Source organism: Peromyscus maniculatus, chromosome X, assembly GCF_049852395.1.
Source record: "Peromyscus maniculatus bairdii isolate BWxNUB_F1_BW_parent chromosome X, HU_Pman_BW_mat_3.1, whole genome shotgun sequence".
Taxonomy (NCBI): domain Eukaryota; kingdom Metazoa; phylum Chordata; class Mammalia; order Rodentia; family Cricetidae; genus Peromyscus; species Peromyscus maniculatus.
The window spans coordinates 20,463,841-20,483,806 of NC_134875.1; the positions used below are offsets into that span (position 1 = coordinate 20,463,841).

The 19,966-nt window shown below is 40.2% G+C and overlaps 1 protein-coding gene across 1 annotated transcript; it reads left to right on the top strand.

The window, feature by feature from the left end:
• Nucleotides 1–12,903: 12,903 nt before the first annotated feature.
• On the top strand, nt 12,904–19,966 carry LOC143270942 (cancer/testis antigen 55-like). The gene is made up of 5 exons (XM_076562323.1): nt 12,904–13,035; nt 13,184–13,384; nt 17,991–18,135; nt 18,977–19,089; nt 19,719–19,966. The coding sequence occupies exons 1-5, from the start codon at nt 12,904–12,906 to the stop codon at nt 19,923–19,925; spliced, it is 798 nt and encodes a 265-aa protein (XP_076418438.1). The 3' UTR covers nt 19,926–19,966.

Sequence of the window (19,966 nt, forward strand, 5' to 3'; positions counted from 1 at the left end):
ATAACTGACATACTTTTTACAGGGACTACTTTAGTCTTATAAGTTGATTAAGAAAAAAATGACATCCTGATGATTTTGCAGCATCCTAATGAGAAAGGAACTGACTTTCCCCATTAAGTAAAAAATAATTCTGAATTATGAGTATGTGTGCCCACATGTTCCTGTGAGTACACATATGTGCTCTCTCTCCTCCCTCTTTCTCTCTCTCTCTCTCTCTCTCTCTCTCTCTCTCTCTCTCTCTCTCTGTGTGTGTGTGTGTGTGTGTTTGTGTGTGTGTGTGTGTGTGTGTGTGTGTGTGTGTGTAGGCGGTTATAATGCATAGCCTCATCATGCTCCATCTTAAATCTTGAGACAGGGTCTCACTGAACCTGCAGGTCAACAGTTCCACTACCTGGCTAGCCAGCAAGCTCCAGGGATCTCTCTGCCTGTCTCCACCTACCCAGCAATGGCCTGCCAGCCTGGATTTTTAAAGTGGATTCTAGGGCTCCCACTTTAAGTCCATATTCTTGCAAGGGGAGAACTTGACCAAAAGAGCCATCTCCCTAGCCCCTCTCTGTGAGTTTTGTTGTTGTTACTGCCATTGTTTGCTTGTATTTCTCTAATCACTCCTAAGATTAGGCACACAAAACGTTAGTGAGGACTTTGTTCCTGTTTTCTCAAAACGCCTAATTGGGTTTTTTGCTCACTTTACAGTCCAGACTTAACTGTATGAGTTGCATAAATCAACTTTAGATTTGTAGTGCTTTTGCTGGATTTTCACCACTGAAGATCAAACTCATGTTTATTACACTGCACCCTACCACTGAGCTACATCATCAGCTGATATAGTTCTGTATGCTGAGTATTCGCCCCTATGTGTTTTAAAGAAAACTACTGTGAATCATAAAATTATTCCCCTGTACTATAGGGTCTAAAGGGATTTGGTGCCCTCTTCTGGCCTCTTTGGAACATACCAGGCACACATTTGGTACACATAAATACATGCATGCAAAAAGCCCCTGTACCCAAAATGTAATTTTCTTTTTTTGATTTTTCAAGACAGGATTTCTCTGTGTGGCCCCAGCCATCCTGGAACTCACTCTATGAACCAGGCTGGCCTCGAACTCGGAGATTCACTTGTCTCTGCTTCCCAAGTGCTGGGATTAAAGGTGTAACCACCACCACCACCTGGCAATAAATTTTAAAAAATTAAAATAATCTCCTATGACTCTTTTCCTTCTGTTGTGTTGCCTTGTCCAGCTTCGGTGTGAAGGCTTCTGCCTGGTCTTATTGTATCTTGTTTTGTTGTCTCCTGCAGATCTGATCTTTTCTTATAGGAGACAGAGTGGGAGCGGATCCGTTGGAGAGGGGAGGTGGTGGGGAGCTGAGAGCATGGAGGAAGGGAAACTGTGGGTGAGATTTATTATAGGAGAGGTGTGGTGGTAATCTAATTGTACTGAATTATTATTTTGATTGTATGTTAATAAATAAAGTTTTCTGGGGGTCAGAGCTATTAGAGCCATAGCAAGAATGTGGCGGTGGTGGCACACGCCTTTAATCCCATAAGATCTCTGTGTGTTCAGAGATATAGCCAGCATTGGAGACATATGCCTTTAAGACCTAGGGGGCTGTACATTCAGACAGTGACGAGGCAGTCATGTGTTTGGGTTTACAACCAATGAGAAGGCAGAACAACATACTATAAAAAAACGAACCGACAGGAAGTAGGTCTCTTTTCGCGAAGCTGGGACAGCAGGAGGAAGGGTGAGATTTTAGCTCTGAGCTCTGACCTCTCGGCTTTCTCTTTTACATTGTTTCTGTGTTTCTTATTTAATAAGACGGTTGGTTACATCTACATCTGGCGCCCAACGTGACAAGAATCCATTAAAAACTGCTTGGCTTGGCGGCAGGTCCGCTTTCCCGCAAGGGCGGCAGGCCGCGCGGCCGGCGTCGTTCGGCTTCTTAGTCCAAGCAGCGGCTTCTTAGCCTGGGTCTAGTTCTGCTTGACCTCAGGTTGGACTATCGGTGAGCTGCTTGCTTAAATCCTGCTTGCTTAAAGCCGGTGCTACAAACAACTCAGACCTGCCCTGCCGAACAGGGCCCTGCCTGTAAAGCCAACGCACGTGGTCGGAGCTTAAGGAAGTCAGACCCAAGCCTTGACTCGGCACAAGAGGGAACACGTGGCTGCATTTAAACTTTAGCCAGCTACGCTTTCTTGTTCTCTCTCTCTCTCTCTCTCTCTCTCTCTCTCTCTCTCTCTCTTTCTCTTTGGATTTACACCTGGGACACTAGGTGGCTGCTTTGAAAATCCCCTCGGATTTCTACTGTTCTACGCAGATTTGGTAAGTCATAACATATCAGATATTTTAAAGGAAACTATCTAAAAGAGAATTTTTTTTCCACATTAAAAAACAAATGGGTTTTATGTGTACATTGGAAGAAAATTGGTTTTTGTTCGAAATCTTAGGCAGTCTGGCAATGGAACAACTATATAATATTAGTATTGGTGGAATTATGCACCTTATCACTATAATAATCCACATTTTAATATTTAAAAAGATAGTCAATTTAAGTGCCAGGATAACAGCTTTAGAAGAACTTGTTAAACCTGTAAAAATTCAGACAGAAGAAATTAACAGTGAAGTTGTTTCAAGTCGGGATCATAAGGTTGGAGAAAGAAAGCCTGTTTTCACACAGTCACCCTTAATTTATCCTGTAACCGTACAGCAGATGCCTGATCAAATGGCTACACAAAATACTTGGGCTCCAATTGAAATGTTGGATTTAAAAAGGTTTAAGGAGGCAATAGTATCTTATGGCATGCATTCCCCATATGTAAAGCAAATGTTAAACTCTTGGTCAACATATAATAGGATAGTACCACAGGACTGGCGGGACCTTGCACAAGGTGTTCTGGAACCCAGCCAGAGACTTCAATTTCTGACTTGATTTAAGGAGGAGGCTAAAAACATAGAAAAAGAATGGAGGGATAAAGGAATACAAGTTTGCCAGGATCAGCTTATGGGCGAAGGCCAATATGCTTCAGCACAAACACAATGTTTATATGATGTCCAAACCCTAATTTTATGTCAAACGGCAGCCTTGAATGCATGGGACAAAGTTGAGGAACCAGGAAAAAAATCTGAGTCATTTACAAAGGTGAAGCAAGGCCCAAAAGAGTCTTTTACAGATTTTTTACAAAGACTGGCTTCAGCAGTAAAGAGAATGGTCTCGGATTCAGAAGCTGGTAAGGCAATAATTGAATCTTTGGCCTTTGAGAATGCGAATGCAGCATGCAAAAGAATAATCAGGCCATTAAGGGCAAGATCTGCACCTATGGAAGATTGGATTAGAGAAACAATTAATGTTGAAGCTGATGAGCATGATGATACATGGGTAGGAGAAGTAATTTCAAAAGGTTTGAGGAGTGTTAGATGTTTTGGATGTGGAAAGCAAGGACATTTGAAAAGGGACTGTAGACAGGTCATTCCCAGAAACAATGTTTCTTCAAGGAACAATGGCAACAGAATGCCCCTTCCTTCTGGAGTATGCAGAAGGTGTGGTAAGGGAAAACACTGGACCAACGAATGTAGATCAACAAAGGACAGACAGGGTAATCCTTTGCCTCAGTCTTCGGGAAACTCCCAGAGGGGCCTCAGGCAGGCCCCCAGTGCAAATCCAGTTCAAACCTTTCCTGCAGCCATAGAGGAAATGCCTGCTCTGGAGAGCGATTAAATAACCAAATGCCTATTGGAATAAATCATGCTGGTCAGGATGATGAAACAGAGAGAAAAGAAAATTCAGGAGAAAACATAAAGAAAATTTTTTGGCAAACTTCTATTAATGAACAAAGACCAAAATTAACGATAAAAATAAATGGTGTTTTGTTGTCTGGTCTGGTAGACACAGGTGCGGACATTACCATAATTGCACCAGAATTTTGGCATCCAGCTTGGCCTCTTCAGGAGGTAAACGTTCAACTGTCAGGAACTGGGACATTATCTCAGGTGAAACAGAGTGCAAGATGGCTGGAATGTATAGGTCCAGAAGGACAGAGAGGAAAATTAAAACCATATGTGGCTAACATAGCTATGAACCTGTGGGGTTGAGACTTGTTGCAACAATGGAATACTCAGATTAACATCCCTCCAATCTCAGAAACAAATCATAAACTAGCACATGTTTCTGAGAGAAATATTAGAAGGCATTATTTTGAGTGGTCACCAGCCATCCATATTATACAGGAACAGGGCACAACAACTGATAATCTTCCAAAGACACCAACAGCTCTACCTTTAAAATGGTTAACAGACAAGCCTGTATGGGTCCAGCAATGGCCTTTAACAACAGAGAAACTCCAGGCTTTAGAAGAGCTGGTAGAAGAACAGTTAAATGCTCAGCATATTGAAGAATCAACCAGCCCTTGGAATTCTCCTGTATTTGTTATTAAAAAGAAATCTGGTAAATGGAGAATGGTAACAGACCTTAGAGCAATTAACAAAGTAATCCAGCCAATGGGCTCTCTACAATCTGGGATGCCTTTGCACAGCAGGGCAGAGTCTCAGAAGAAGAAGCATGAAAAGTACATAGATGGGGTAAATGAGCCTCAGGGCAGCACACAGATTAATAGAAATGGGGTAACTTAAGATATCAGAGCTAATTAAAAATAAGTGTAATCTAGCAGGAAAGCTTTAATAATTAATAAGAAGTCTCTGTGTAATTATTTGGGAGCGGCTGGTGAGACAGAATTGAACAGCAGGCCCAATGAAAAAATCTGCCTTCAAATGGCATTCCAACCTGGGGCACCTACATCCCACATAAGATCTGAGAAAGCTTAAAAAGGTTCTAAACACATAAACATAGAGCCAGACATGGCTTCCAAGCCTTGTTTGTGTCTCTCATGCTGGCTGCAGTACAGACATGTGTCTTCTGGCAGCTGCCTACAGGATGGAGCCAGCTGCCAACTACCATGTGCTAGAGCCATTCACTGAGCTGAGCAGTGCTGGCAGCTGATATAACATCCTAAGATTTGTCTCATGCAATCAAAAAACAATACAGATGTTCAGTAAAGACAGATCCAGATGGGAAAAAAAATCTCTAATTGGGTTTCAGTGTGTTTAAATTATGCATAGTCTTGGGAGAGAAAAGAGAAATGATATAGATAGTCATAGACAAAAATAATAAAGTAAAGCCCTTAAAACAAATAAAGTAATAAAAAATAAGCCACATAAAGATGGGAAATACACAGAGAGTTTGGATCCTGTATGATATTGTGTTGTCTGAATTTTTTGACTGCTGATGAAGGAGCAATAGCTGCTAAGTGACATTGGATTATGAAAGCTGCTAGATTAAACCAACCTATATATTTTAAAAATATCTTGACTTCAAAAAGGAAGTCAAAAGGTATGTTGCATTGGGGGAGAAATTATGCTTTTATTTCCACAGGAAATGGGAGGCTGTGGATTCATTCTGTGTTGATATGGATCATGTTTGATTGGAGAAGACCCCCTGAAAATCCTGGCTACAGACATAAAGAAATAAACCTTAAAAAACTACAAAACACTTAATGTACGTTTTACCTGCTCAAACATAAAACAAAAAAATCATCTTTGGCTAACTAGTGTACAACACACAGTCTATACTTGTATTAACACAGATTTATACATTACCTTTAAAAGTTTATGTTTTCAGAGCAAGGGGACCAGACACCAAAGCAAATAGATGTCCCAGGTGATCCACCCTCTCAGAGTGCCTCTGTTGTAGCTTCCTCAGAGTTCTGCATTCAGAACAGCTTCCAGACTGACATGGGCCAGCCACACAAATCGCTCCATTCAGGACATAAACATTATACTAAATTTTCTCGGGGTCCCTTAAACATGCCAGCACCCCCAGACAACAGGTAGCAGTCGGGGAAAAAAAAACAGCACCCATTTTCCAAAAGACTGTTTATGGATGCTTTTCATCATTTAAAGAGGGTTGGTTACAAGTTGTTATTAGTCATAGGAAGAAAGCTAAACAAAGAAGCTAAATTCAAAGATCTCTTTCTTTTTTTTTTTTTTTTTGAGACAGGGTTTCTCTGTGTAGCTTTGCGCCTTTCCTGGAGCTCACTTCAGACTGTAATAGATCCCAGACCTTAGCACAACCGATCAATGATAGAAACACCATTCAGGCCTTGAAACCCAGAAAGTTGGCAAAAATTCCCACTGTCTTAGGGTTACTATTGCTGTGATGAAACACCATGACCAAAGCAACTTGAGGAAGAAAGGGTTTATTTGGCTTGTTGTAGACGAATTTCTAAGCGGTCTTATTAAATAAAAAAACACGGGGCCAAATATAGGGGTGAAAGCCTTAGAGATCAGGAAAATAGGAATAGCTACCAGCTAACATTACTTCACCATGCCCCAGCTTCCAAAGTGAGCTACTTCCTGTCTTCCCATGCCTTTATTGCCTTGCTGTTCTGTCTTCTCATTGGCTCTTAACCCAGCTACCTCACTTCCTTGTCACTGCCTGTCTGTACAGACCTCCAGGTCTCTATGGTGGGTACTAAGATTAAAGATGTGTGTCCCACTCTTGGCTCTGTTCCCTAGTATGGCCTTGAACACACAGAGACTCTGCCTGCCAAGTGATTGGATTCAGGGCATGTACCTGACCACTGCCTGACTTTTGTGTTTACTTAAAATGGCTTGCTATTTCTTCTGATCTCCAGGCAAACTTTATTTATTAACATAAAAATAAAATATCAGCACAGCTTATACTGCCACAGCACTGTTCATCATCAAAGGAAATCAGAACAGGAACTCAGAGGCAAGAGCTCATGTAGAGGCCATGGATGCTTACTGGCTTCCTCGTCTTGGCTTGTTCAGCTTGCTTTCTTAGGCAAACCAGGAACATGTGCCCAGGGATGTGATCTGGGCCCTCCCTCATCAATCACTAATCAAGAAAACAGCCTACAGCCCGATCTTATGGAGGTTCTCTCCTCTTAGATAACTTTAGATTGTGTCAAGTTGACATAAAACTAGGCAGCCCCAGCAGCCTATCTGCCAAAGCAGCCGCAAAGGTCAAGTCAGTGGTTCCAGGATGTGGCTGGGAAAGTTCCCAGAGTGAAAAATCCACACGTGTATTAACCCTGCACTTTGCTTCCTCAGTTCCACTTCTTGCTAACTGAAATGTGCCACCCAGGATATGATATTTGGCATAAAAGGCTAATAATTGTAAGGCTTAGGGCTACATGATTTGGGCAAGTTCTCCATGCATCTGCTGACTGGCAATAAAGACTTTTTATTCAGCTTTAACAGCATCTCTGTGGAGGTCTCTGGTAGGCTTAGCTTCCAACATAGCCCTGGCTATCCTGGGTTTTACTATGTAGATAAGGTTGGCCTCAAACTCACAGGCATCCACATGTGTCTGCCTACCCCAACCTCTTTTATGGTTTATATATTTAACACACTGAATCCAAATAGTCCCGCCCATATCCTTTTTAACAATAAATTATGTATCTAAAATGAAAGACAGTTTTACTAGCCAGTGAGAGATCTTTAATCAGATGTAAGAAAGACACTAAGTTTTAAATTCTGTTAATTATCAATTTTATGAGCTTTATAAGAGGCAGTACTCATGTCTATTTGGTTTCTTATGTAGTAATTTTTTTAGATTATAATATCATTATGTCATTTCTCCCTTCCCTTCCTCCTTCTGAACACTCCAGTGTAATGTATCCCTGCTCTATTTCAAATTCATAGCCCTTTATCTTTTTAAATCTTGTGATACATTTTTTAATTGCTGTGAGATACACACACACACACACACACACACACACACACACAGGTTGTTTTTTAGACAGGATCTTACTGTGCAACTCGTTCTGGCTTGAAAATTTCTATTTTAGCCACTTTACTCTTCAAAAGGGAGATCTCCTGATTGTCAACAGGGTGCTATAGTTCTATGATTGAGGCATCTCAGCTAGTTTAGGAGACATTATTCTTTTAGACTAATTCTTAAAATAAGAAGACTTAAAGTATAAATAATGCCAAGTCTTTTTTGGAGGATCCACAGTTGTGTGATATCAGAGTACTTGTTTACTAAATATATTGTAGATGCTGAAAGTATTAAATATTAGTTTCATCTTAGGCAGTGAAAGATGATTATGGTAGAAAGGCATGTTTTTGGCAAACATTATTTGAAGTATTAAAATTTTATAAACTGTAAATGTCCTATGAAAAGCTTCACAAATGCCAGGTGGTGGTGGCACACACCTTTAATCCCAGCACTCGAGAGGAAGAGGCAAACAGATCTCTATGAGTTCGAGGCCAGCCTGTTCTACAGAGAGAGTTCCAGGACAGCCAGGACTACACAGAGAAACCTTGTCTCCAAAACAAAACAAAACTTCAAAAAAGTATTTAAAATGTTCTTGATAATTATTAGTTTTTTTTCTGTCTGTTTCTATTTGTAAACAGTACATTTCAAAATATCATTACCATTTTCCAATAAAATTTTTATTCCTTCATTTAATTATCCTTTTGAATGTTGGCCTTCACTTTTTTAAAAATTTGACTTAATTTAAAAATATTTTGAGACAGGGTCTCTCAATGTAGCCCTAGTTGGTCTGGAACTCACTGTATAGACCAAAATAACTTTGAACTCAAAGATCTCCCAGCATCTGCCTCCCAAATGCTGGTATAAAAGGTGGGTTTTTTTTTTGTTTTTTTTTTTTTTTTAAAGAACATATACTGAGTTCTATTATTTTTGTTTTTGTTTTGTTTTTTCCAGACAGGGTTTCTCTGTGTAATCCTGGCTATTCTGGAACTCTCTCTCTCTCTCTGCATATCAGGCTGGCTTTGAACTCATAAAGATCCACCTGCCTCTGCCTCCCGAGTGCTGGTATTAAAGGCATGCGCCACCACCGCCCGGCTACACATGTGTCACCACTGCCTAGCCAGAGTTCTAACAGTAATACAGCTAAATGTCCTTTCAATTGGAGAGTAGTCTTTCAAATAAAAAATACATCCTTATAAGATTCTTCTTGTTCTATTATTTTATTTATTAGTCTTTTTATGATCTCCAAATTTAAAAGTTATCTTCAGCAAGAAGATTATACTTGTAGTAATGCTAAGTATTCCTCATTCACAATGATCAGGAACACAAGTGTTTCTGATTTTAGAATTTTGTTTGACTTTGGTGGAATATTTGTCTGCAAAGCAAAAATCTTGAGTGCTGTAAAATGTGAACTGCTTGAGGCATTTTGTTGGTGCTGTTTTTAACTCCCTTTTGTATTGTTGAATAACTTTAAACCTGTATCTGTGTTTACTTGCATATGTGGGAGCAAAATCTTTGTCTTCAACATTACATTTTAATGGCATTTTTTTCAATGTAGCTGATGTTAGCAGTACTGTTACTGAAAAGAAGAAAAGAATGGAGTCGTCTATTGAAGGTGTTGTTAAAGACTGTAACAAGAATATCAAACAACATTTGAAATTTCATGATGATGAAGTGTAAGACTCTTCTTTTGAGCACATTTGTATGATTTTGTAGTATACAGTGGTGCTAAGTACTCGGTTAAATGGAGTCTATTGAAATATTTTGACTTATTTTTTCTCCAAGCTGTCATAATAACTTTTTGGATTGAGATATGTTTCTGGGAAGGCTGTGAAGATACTTTTAAAACTCATTTCTGCTCATTCTGGAAGACAGTAAAAGATAGATGTCATAGTAACTTCATTTTTTTAATTGATGTGCTTAACAAGTTAGAAAAAAGTCAATTTAATATTGTAAGTAATTTATGTATTTTAAGAGATTTAATCATACCCTTGTAGTCTTGGCTGTGTCAAAACAGATTTAAAAACTTAAATAATTTTCTAAAATTCATAAATATGTGATCATATATACAATATCATATATGTAAACATATATAGATAGATCACTTGCCCTTATTATTCAATACAATAAGCATGTGAAAACACCTTTTATTAGTTAGGAAAAGTACTTCTGGAATCTACATAGACCTAATTTTATTTTTTGATTTCCCACAAGAATTATTACTGTGCTATTATGTCCTTCCTTTTATAGTACATAATATGGGAATTTAATTTTTCTTTGAATATTCTCTTCATCTGGATAAGTAATGTAACATTCATTGTTATGTTTTACAGGCAGGAGTTTAAAATTGAAAATACTGAGCAGATTATAACTCTGTTTCAGCACTGGAATTTTGATATAAAACAACTTGGACACCAAGCAGATAAATTAACTGTTGGTATCACAATTGCTGTTACAATTAATCTCTTATTATGAAGTCTTAAGTGAAAATAGAGAAGCTATTCTTGCATTAAGCACGTGAAAATGAGCTGAATTTTGAGACTTGTTACTGGCTTTGTGTTCCATTCATGGTGAACCTTAAACCACAGAAATAGACACGTACAATGCCTATGAAAGCCATTGGACTTCTGATGTCAGTTAAGATTCTTGCAATTTCAAGCAACAGAAACTTGTAAAGGAATAACGGAAGGATTCAGTTTTATGTAAAAGAAACTGTGGGAAGGTTAGTTTCAGACATAGTTGAATGGTGTGCAGAATGCATTATCTGAGCTATTTGTGGGTCTTAGTGAACCCACTAAATGCTGTATGGTAAATATTTCGTTTTTAGACTTAACTACAAATTTTTTAGCTTCAGTGAACTGAGTCAGTCTTTTCTCAAAGTCCTGGCAGAATATTCTTGTGAAGGAATATCACTGACCTAGTTTTGAACATTTCCCCATTCCTGAACTAATCACTGTGGCCAGAACATGGTTTGCATTTTTTGATTCCTCTCCTCTTCATGTCCCTCTCCTTCTTTCCCTCTCCTTTGCCTTCCATCCCCTTTCCTACCTTCTTTCTCTTTTTCCAATTCTCCTTCTGTATCCTTGACTTAACCCAGGGCACCAGATACGGCAAGAAATCCATGGAGTCTCCTTAAAAGGGAATGGCTAGGTTTAGTATATTAAGGCAGATTATTGTATATACTAGTAAACTAATTTAGTAAAATATCAGCCTTAGATAATTTGCACTGATATGGAGTCTTTTGTATTGATACAAATGTAAACCATTTTTATAATCATATTTAAGATAATTTGTATATTGATACAAATTTAAAACTATAATCGTCATATTGTACACATATTGCTACTCCTATTTGAAATATTTTGTATATTGATACAAATGTAAAATTATATTTGTCATACTGTATGTATGTACTTCCTCTGTTTAGGATAGTTTATATATTGATACATATTAAAGACATTTTTATCATATTGCACTGTGCATTTCTACCTCCATTTAAGATATTTTGTGAACTGTCACAATTTTAAGGTCATTGTCCTTATATTGTACATCTGTTTAGAGACTGTTTACCTTGTTAATGTGAAGCCGTAGTCCTTAGGTTATTTAGGTAAATAAGACTTACAGAATTACAGTCACCCATGCTTGTCTCCATCCTTTTGGAAGAAGGAACAAAAGAGTTAAGAGGCCACTGGTGGAGGCTTCCCTGATCTTCTGATCTTTCCAGTTCTTAACCAGATATCTGACTCCCAATTTTTATTGATAAAGAATAATTAGATAAGATTTCACTATCCTCAAATTTTTATATTACAGAAGACCAACGCCCCCGCCCACCCCACCCCCCCGCAACCGCGCGCGCACATGAGCGCGCGCGCGCGCGCGCGCGCACACACACACACACACACACACACACACACACACACACACACACACACACACACACTATCACTGATTAAAACAATGCCACAATGTGGATAGTGCTTATTTTATCACCAAGCATAATTTGGAGAGTGGGGTCAGAGCAGGGACACAGGTTTCTGTCACCCTTCATAAGACAAAACCCTGGTTCTATCAGGAAAATGTAGGAAAGAGACCCCTTACATCCAAACTGAGTACCCCCAAGGGCACACCTACACGCAGATTTTTCCAGGGACCTTCATATTGATGACTCACAATGGGTGGGTGGGGCCAAAAGTCTCCTCCCAGTGCCTCTCATTGGCAGTGATGTAACATCCCATTGACTCTCATTGGCTGGGCAGTTGAAAGAGGTGGACTCTCCCTGGGAGCTTGAAGGGAGCTGCCAGAAGCCAGGGTGGTTTCCTGTCCCTGTCATTCCTGAGGGCTGCCCTTTAGCTGGTCACTACCATCTCACAGAGGCTGGAGAAGATAAGTGGGGCCAGATCCTGAGATTCATAACATCAGGCTTAGTGATTCATTCGCAAGCCTCGGCATTGCCCAGGCTGGTGGAAACACCAGTATGCAGAGACTTTGGCAGCGAATTTCAGCTATCTTTCAGTGGAAGACAGAGTCTGAAGAAACACCACAGGAACAACTTCAAGGTATGCCTCTTGGAGTCCCCTCATTCTTCACTCAAGGAGACTACTCAGAAAAGGGTCTCTCTCCACCATGAGGTGCAGTGGGACAGAGATGGTGGGGAGGGACCTGCCACCATCCTGAGTGGCTGTTGAGCATGAGGGTGTCCCTGAGTTCCCAAGAGTTAGGCCAACACTGAACTGTACCCCAAGCTCCTGTGGTGGGCCAAAGCAGGAGGGTGTTTGGACCAACTCAAAGAACACGTGACACAAGTCTTTGCGGGATGTACTATCTCTGCCTTTCCTCTTGCAAGACACCTCTGTGTATTCCCCAGAGAAGGGAACATCTCACTGGAGAGTGAATTTGGTCTTGTTTCCCATGGACACAAGTATCTGAAGCCAGGAGGCAGAGTCAGTCATAAGGAGGGTACCATGAAGGAAGGTGGCCGGTTGTCCCAGCAAAATACTAGAGCCAGTTCCCAAAACATTGCTTACCCATTATGCTCATTAAGAATAAAAGACAATTTGGAAACATGTCCTTACATCTGCACATATCTTTAATGCTCGGTGTGAATTTAGAGCCATGGTCATGCATTTGCTGCTGCTGCTGCTGCTGCTGAGGCAGGCATATACCAGCAATAATGGGAGTTTAAAGAGGCTTCCTGAGCAGGACTTGTACTCTTACTGGGACAGGCCACCCACAGATGCCATGGAGGTGACATTCAGTAGTCACAATCTTAGGGCCCAGGAACGGTTTTTCTGGTCAGAGAAGTGATGATATGTGCTCACATCTACACAGGTGCTCAGAGTAGGACTTCTGTGTAGAGACGGATTCCATTTGATATGAACCATTGTGACCTTAGTTTATCTGTGCCATAGATATCTCCAAGCTGAAGACTGTCAGAGGAATTGTGACCACCCTGTGTACAGACTATGGCTGGATTAATGAATCTATCTTTTTCAATACTGACATGTTGTGTAGCAAAGTCCCACTGAACACTGGGACAAGTGTCATTGCTCTCGTGGAAGAAAACGAAACAACTCATATCCAAAAAGCAATCAAGGTATGCCTGACTTCACCCAGAGTCTCTTGGTGTATTATTTACTTCTCTGTTGCTGTGATAAAATACCATGATGAGAGCAACTTAAGGAAGTGTGTTTATTTGTTCTTATGGTTCTAGAAAAATGAGTGAGTCCATCAAGGCAGGTAGGGACGGTAGGCAGCAAGCAGCAGGTATGGTAACAGAAGCAGGAAGTTGAGAGCTTACCTCTTCAAATGCAGCCTCAAAGCACAGAGACACAACTAGAAATGTTGCTAGTCTTTACATTTTCAAACCTCTTGCAATAAATTCACACCTCTTAAACCTCCCCAAACAGTCCCTCCATAGGGATTAAGTTTTCAAACACCTTGAGTCTATTGGGGACATTCTCATTCAAAACACTGTGTGTGATGGGAATGGTGGTGTGGACTCAGGAAGGAGAGGAAGGCAATTTTCTCAGTTTAAGGCCAGCCTGATCTATATAGTGAGTTCCAGGACAGCCAGAGTTACATGGTGAAAACCCATTTTTCAAAAAGATTCAGAAAGGAGAAAGGAGTGGATGGAGGCCTGATTGGAAGGGGAGGAAGGAGGGGAAACTGTGGTCATGATATTATATAAGAGGAAAAAAGAAAAGTGTGATACTATCATGCATTTTAGTAACACTTTGATCAAATTACATTGTAAATATGAATAAAAATTTAGAGATGTACAGTTTCTTGCTGAAAATAGATAAAAGGGTTTCCTGGCTTTTCTTTTTAGACCATAAACTTAATAACCTTAAAACTTCTCTTCTATGCAAAAATAAAATTTTCACCAAAAAAAGATTAAGAAAATGATGATGTATGGTCAAAGCTGACATCCCACTTCTCTGAGCTTAGTGGATTTGATGTTATAGAATTTGAATGCAGTGATGCTTATTCTGTTTCTAAATATTTTGTATCAGTTCTCTTAATATTTGAAAAACATGGAAATGATTCTGTATAATCCTGCAACTTCCATCATATAGTGGCCAGCCATTTTCTATTCAGTATCCAAACTAGAAGAATTGATATGTCAAAGACTGTATTGTTCACACTCTTTTCTATGTCAATTGAAGTGTATGTGTTTATTTACTTTAATGTTTTAGATTTCTTTTTATTATGTCATGTGCATGAGTGTTTTGCCTGCGTGTGCATCTGTGTACCACGTGTTCCTGCTGCCTGAGGAGGTGCTGAGCCTCCATGTGGGTTCTGTAATCATCACTTCCGTTCAACTCTTTACATATTGATGGCTATTGTCAAATTACTCTTACTTATGTTGTTCCAATTGAGAGTCTCAACAGCAGGCCACAGAAGATACCTTTGCCAGTATTGGAAAACACTGGAAGACTGTTATTGTAAAATCATGGTAAAATTGAAAACCGGAAGCAGGCTCCTGATCTTATTTTGAATTATCATCTTAATGATAAAGTTATCATTTTCACTTCTTGTTCTTCTCAAACATAGATCCATCCTAGACCTTTCCACATTTGTAAGAATATATTTACTAGGAAAATAGGAATGTGTTCTCCCACTGGTTTTTTTAAAACTTACAATGTCAGAATTTATTGAATAACAATAAATTCATAAGACACAGTAGTTTTAATGGCAGCAATTTGCAAGAAAATCCTGCTTACTTTGGTAATATGGACAAGATTACATGGTTGTTTTTTGTTTGTTTGTTTGTTTGTGTTTTTGGTTTTTTGAGACAGGGTTTCTCTGTGTAGCTTTGCTCCTTTCCTGGATCTCCCTCTGTAGACCAGGCTGGCCTCGAACTCACAGAGATAAACCTGGCTCTGCCTCCTGAGTGCTGGGATTAAAGGCCTGTGCCACCACCACCCGGCGGGGTTTTTTTTTTTATTTCAGTCTTAATTGCTATTCCTAATTTTCATATAACACACCACAATCAATATGTAAATGCACAGAAAATACAGGTTACATGATGAGCACAACTGTTTAAAGAGGCTGGAGCAGTGTTTCAGGAGGTTTCAAATGGATGGAAAAAATGTAAATGGAGTGGGGTCCCAAAAGCCAGTAAATGAGTTGAAGACAGCCCTGGTTCCCATTGTTAGGAGTCCCACAAAAGGACCAAGCTACACAACTGTAACATACATGCACAGTGCCTACATTAGTCCCACGCAGGCTCCCTGGTTGTCGGGTCAGTCTCTGTGAGCCCCTATGAGCCCAGGTTAGTTGATTCTGTGAGTTTTCTTGTGGTGTCCTTGACCCCTCTGGCTCCTACAATCCTTTCTTCTCCTCTTCTGTAGGATTCCCTGAACTCTACCTCATGTTGGGCTGTGGGTCTGCATCTGTTTTTCCATCAGTTGCTGGATGAAGCCTCTCTGGTGACAATTGGGCTAGGCACCGATCTGGTCACAGAAGATGGCCAGTTCAGGCTACGTTATCTGCTATTGCTTAAGAGTCTTAGTTGGGGTCATCCTTGTAGAATCCTGGGAGATTCCCTTGTGTCAGGATTTTACCTGACCCCCAAATGCACCTCCCTTTCCAGGTATCACTTTCAGTGTAAATGTACCATATTTTCTTTATCCATTCCTTAGTTGAGGGACATCTGGATTGTATCTAGGTTCTGGCTGTTATGAATAAAGCTACTATGAACATAGTTGAGCATGTGTCTTTGTGGTAGGATGGAAAATCATTTGGATTTATGCCCAAGGGTAGTGGAGCTGGCCTCCAAACTGGCTGTAGAAAGTTTGCACTCACACTAGCAATGGAGGAGTGTTCCCCTTGCACCACATGCTCTCCAGAATGAGCTGTCCTTTGTGTTTTTTATCTTAGTCATTCCGACAGGTGTAAGATGGAATCTCAGAGTCATTTTGATTTGCATTTCCCTGATGACTAAGGATATTGGACATCTTTTTACATTTTTCTCGGCCATTTGAGATCCTTGTGTTGAGAACTCTGTTTAGATCTGTACCCCATGTTTTTAATTGGATGATTATTTGGTTTGTTGATATCTAGGTTCTTGAGTTCTTTGTATAGTTTGGAAAACAGCCCTCTGTCAGAGGTGGGGTTAGTGAAAATCTTTTTCCATTCTGTAGGCTGCTGTTTTGTCCTATTGATGGTGTCTTTTGCCTTACAGAAACATTTCAATTCCATAAGATCCCATTTGTTAAATGTTGATCTTGGTGCCTGCAAGATGGGTTATCTGTTCAGGAAGTTGTCTCCTATGCCATTATGTTCAAGATTATTTCCCACTTTCTCATCTGATTCCTTTCCAGACTTACTACATGGGCAAATGCTTAGTCTTACTCCAACTAGATATGACATGTTTTGTTGATACTCGTGGGAGGCCTGCCCTTTTGTGAAAAGAAACAGATGATTGAATTGGGGAAGGGCAGAGGGGAGGTGGAGGGAGGGACTGGGAGGAGAGGAGAGAGGGAAAACTGAGGTCAGGATGTAAAATAAATTAAAAAAATAATTTTTCAAAAATGTAAATACAGTCTTTATTGGTAAGAACAGAAACTGAAACTTGCTTTAGTGAAGGAGCTGCTTTTGTACTATCAATTGTTGTGGACCAGGGTGTTTTCATCAAAAATACAGATGTATGTCCAGATGCAGAGGCAAAAAACAGAATGTTTACCAGGTTCAAGAGTGGGTGGACTGATTGAGTGACGACACCAAGGTTAATCAGAGGGGCTGGAAAAGCCAGATAAGTAGGCCTTATCACCAGCAAGGTCTGAGCTCAGCTGAGGATGCAGGGACTTTGTTTGGTTGTTTGTCCATGTCCATCCTTGGCTAACACATCAAGTTTCAGTTAACAGGTGAGTGGGGGCAATTGCCGTCATAGTGATAGGTGTACACTTTGTTCTGTGGTTCAAATGGAGGGAGTTCCACCTTTCCTTTGCTCTGGTGTGTGTGATAAGTTCCTGGGCTTGGTTTTCCTTTGCAATCTCTTGTGATGGGGGTTATTTCTTCCACTTCATCTCCTGCTTCTGCACCCATGTCCAGATAGGGAAAAACATGCTCTCCCTTCTTGTTCTCCAAAATTGTTCTGCTCGTTCTTGTCTCTGTCAACTTTATTCTGCTCCACTCCCATCTCCCAGGTAACCCATTTCTCTTCCTTTGAATACCCTGCAAAACCCATTTCCTCACATTACACCACCAATGTCGGTCTAAAAATTAATTTGAGTTACAGCCATGACTACACCTCATTTAGAAGTATATTTTACACTATTGGATTTTGAGTTCCTGGAAACCAAGAGCCCTGTCTTTCTAAGGTCAGAAGGTGAGTTTGTAAGAGCATTAAACATAGGTGTGAAATTCACAGTTGCAAGGCACTTGCAATCCATGGAGCAAGCACAGACACAATTGATGTCATCATCTCAGGTCCACGGTGTATCATTAATGGGAAATGTATGGTTTAGGTTTGAGAACAGTTGCTTAGAAGATTTCTGCCACAGGAGTGCTATTTTGGCATGACTAATAAAGACCATGTCTCTAACATGGAGTCCTATGTCCTGCAAACACCCTTACAACTCTGTTAGGTCAACTTTTTAAAATGCTATTATTTTCATGGGGAATCCTTGGTAACTGTACAGTCTCCGGCCTGTAATTTTTATTTTATCTTCAACCACCGTCTCCCTCTCTTATAGGTGAAAACCATGACTGACCCTGTTGATGGTACTGAGCAATCAGAACTTGACAGAGAACTTTGCATTAAGTGTGTCACCTCAGTCACACAGGACAGCATCTATATCGACAAGGAAACTTCTTTCCCTGTCCATCTGTTTTCTGGAGGTAAGATTTATAGTTTTAAAAGCAAAGAACAAGAGTGTGGGAAGTGTCCTTGAAATTGAAAGTGGGGTATGATTAAAATGGGGAAAGTGGGTAATATTTTAAGTATCACATAGCGGTCCTGTCCCCCAGTGCCATCATCATGCATCCATGTGGTTTTCACTATTCAATTGATTGGTTTGGCTGTTTTGATTTCTCATACAGGGTTCCTCTAAGTTATCTGAAACTCACTATGCATCTGAGAATTGTTCATGACCTTAGCAAACCCATCCCTGACTCTTCTGAGTGCTGAGGGCATAATCTTTCTGCCACTGCATCAGGATACATGCAAAATATCATCAATGATAACATCATACAAGTATAAGACATTTATCTTGAAAACACATCCACCATTTCAGAGCAAAGGTGCAGATAGGCCTCTTTCTTTCTGTGTCCTCTTTCCAGAATATTCATCAGATAGGCTCTCATATTTTGTCCCTAGCCTAGGTACCAAGGTTGAAGCATATGATCCTACTGTGTACCTGGCTTCCATCCTTAAAAGAGATCTCAAAATGACCACTTGATGAGAAAATCCAGTATTCCTATCTGTAACTTTCACCCTGAGACACACAGTTTTTAGTTATCCATGTCTGTGACTAAATCATTGTCGAAGCACCAGTGTTTAAAGGCCTTAAGCGTCCCTTCCTGTAGGAAGATATTTGAGATGTCTGTGTAAGTATTTGGAAAAGTTACTTTGCATTCAGGAAATGTTTGTCAGCATATCGCCTTGATGAAGGGTCTTAGGTATTGTGACATGACCTGAGTGCCATAATATTTACACTTCTAATGTTCTTGGCTGTTTTAGAATTCATGCCTTACAAAGGAGACTTGTTGCTGGTTGAGTATTCCATGAAGACAGGCACGTCAAACATGGACATCCACACCGTGAGCCCCTTAAGCTCCCAGAATATGGATGAGGTAATTTGCTTCCATGTTGCCCTTGTCATGAATAGGTAGTTGCCTATTTTTCCTTCCTGGTTACTTTTTTGCCCAGGACTTTGTTTGGTATGTTTGCTAGTGTATTCCCTGTCAAAGTGGACAAACTCACTGATTGAAAAGGAAATAAGCAGAAAATAATGTAGAATATACACATTGTTAACTCCTAGCTTTTGTGCTTTACTTGACGTTAGGGTGTTCTGTGAAAAACATTTCAAAAGCGTCTTGGCTGTGTGGCCATTGTGGGGAAACTGTGAGTGCACTGGGTTTGAGGTGTTCAGCCTGCTTATAAGGATGGGTAAGACCTTGTCTAGTACAGCCTGAGAATAAGATGTAAAGTCAGGGAGGCAGAGTGTGAAATCACATTGTGTAGCATGAAGGGCACATCTTCTCATAATTCACCCAATGTTTGTGTTATTTCTGTGGTTTAATAGAAATGAGGTGGGATGCTGACTCATTGTGATAACACAGTACCCAGGCATTCCCTGTGTGTCAAGGATGAGAATCAGTGATGGGTTGAAGGACCTGCTGAGTAGAGCCAAGGGGTTGTTGAGGTCCATCTGTGGTGGGTTATGCTTCTCCATACTCATTGCCTTCATTTCTCATCGTAGGTTTGTGTTACCAGTACTGATGGAAAAACTGGTGTGGTGGAATCCTGTATCTTTTTTACTGAGGATTCCCTCCAGAAGCCTACAGATTATACTCCGGGATTGTATGACATCGTGAATGTGGTTGCTGTGGACAGCATTCAACCACACTGTTCTTGGAGAGCAGTATCAATGATCCCAGTGGAAATGTATATTGACCAAGCCTTGTAATTCACCATTATTTCTAAGGCTCTGGGTTAATAAAACACAAT

Coding starts and splice junctions, on each gene's coding strand:
- LOC143270942 (XM_076562323.1), top strand. CDS start 12,904: ATGGTCATGCATTTGCTGCTGCTGCTGCTGCTGCTGAGGCAGGCATAT. Junction 13,385..17,990: donor ATATCCAAAAAGCAATCAAG/GTATGCCTGACT, acceptor CCTCTCTTATAG/GTGAAAACCATGACTGACCC. Junction 18,136..18,976: donor TGTCCATCTGTTTTCTGGAG/GTAAGATTTATA, acceptor TGGCTGTTTTAG/AATTCATGCCTTACAAAGGA.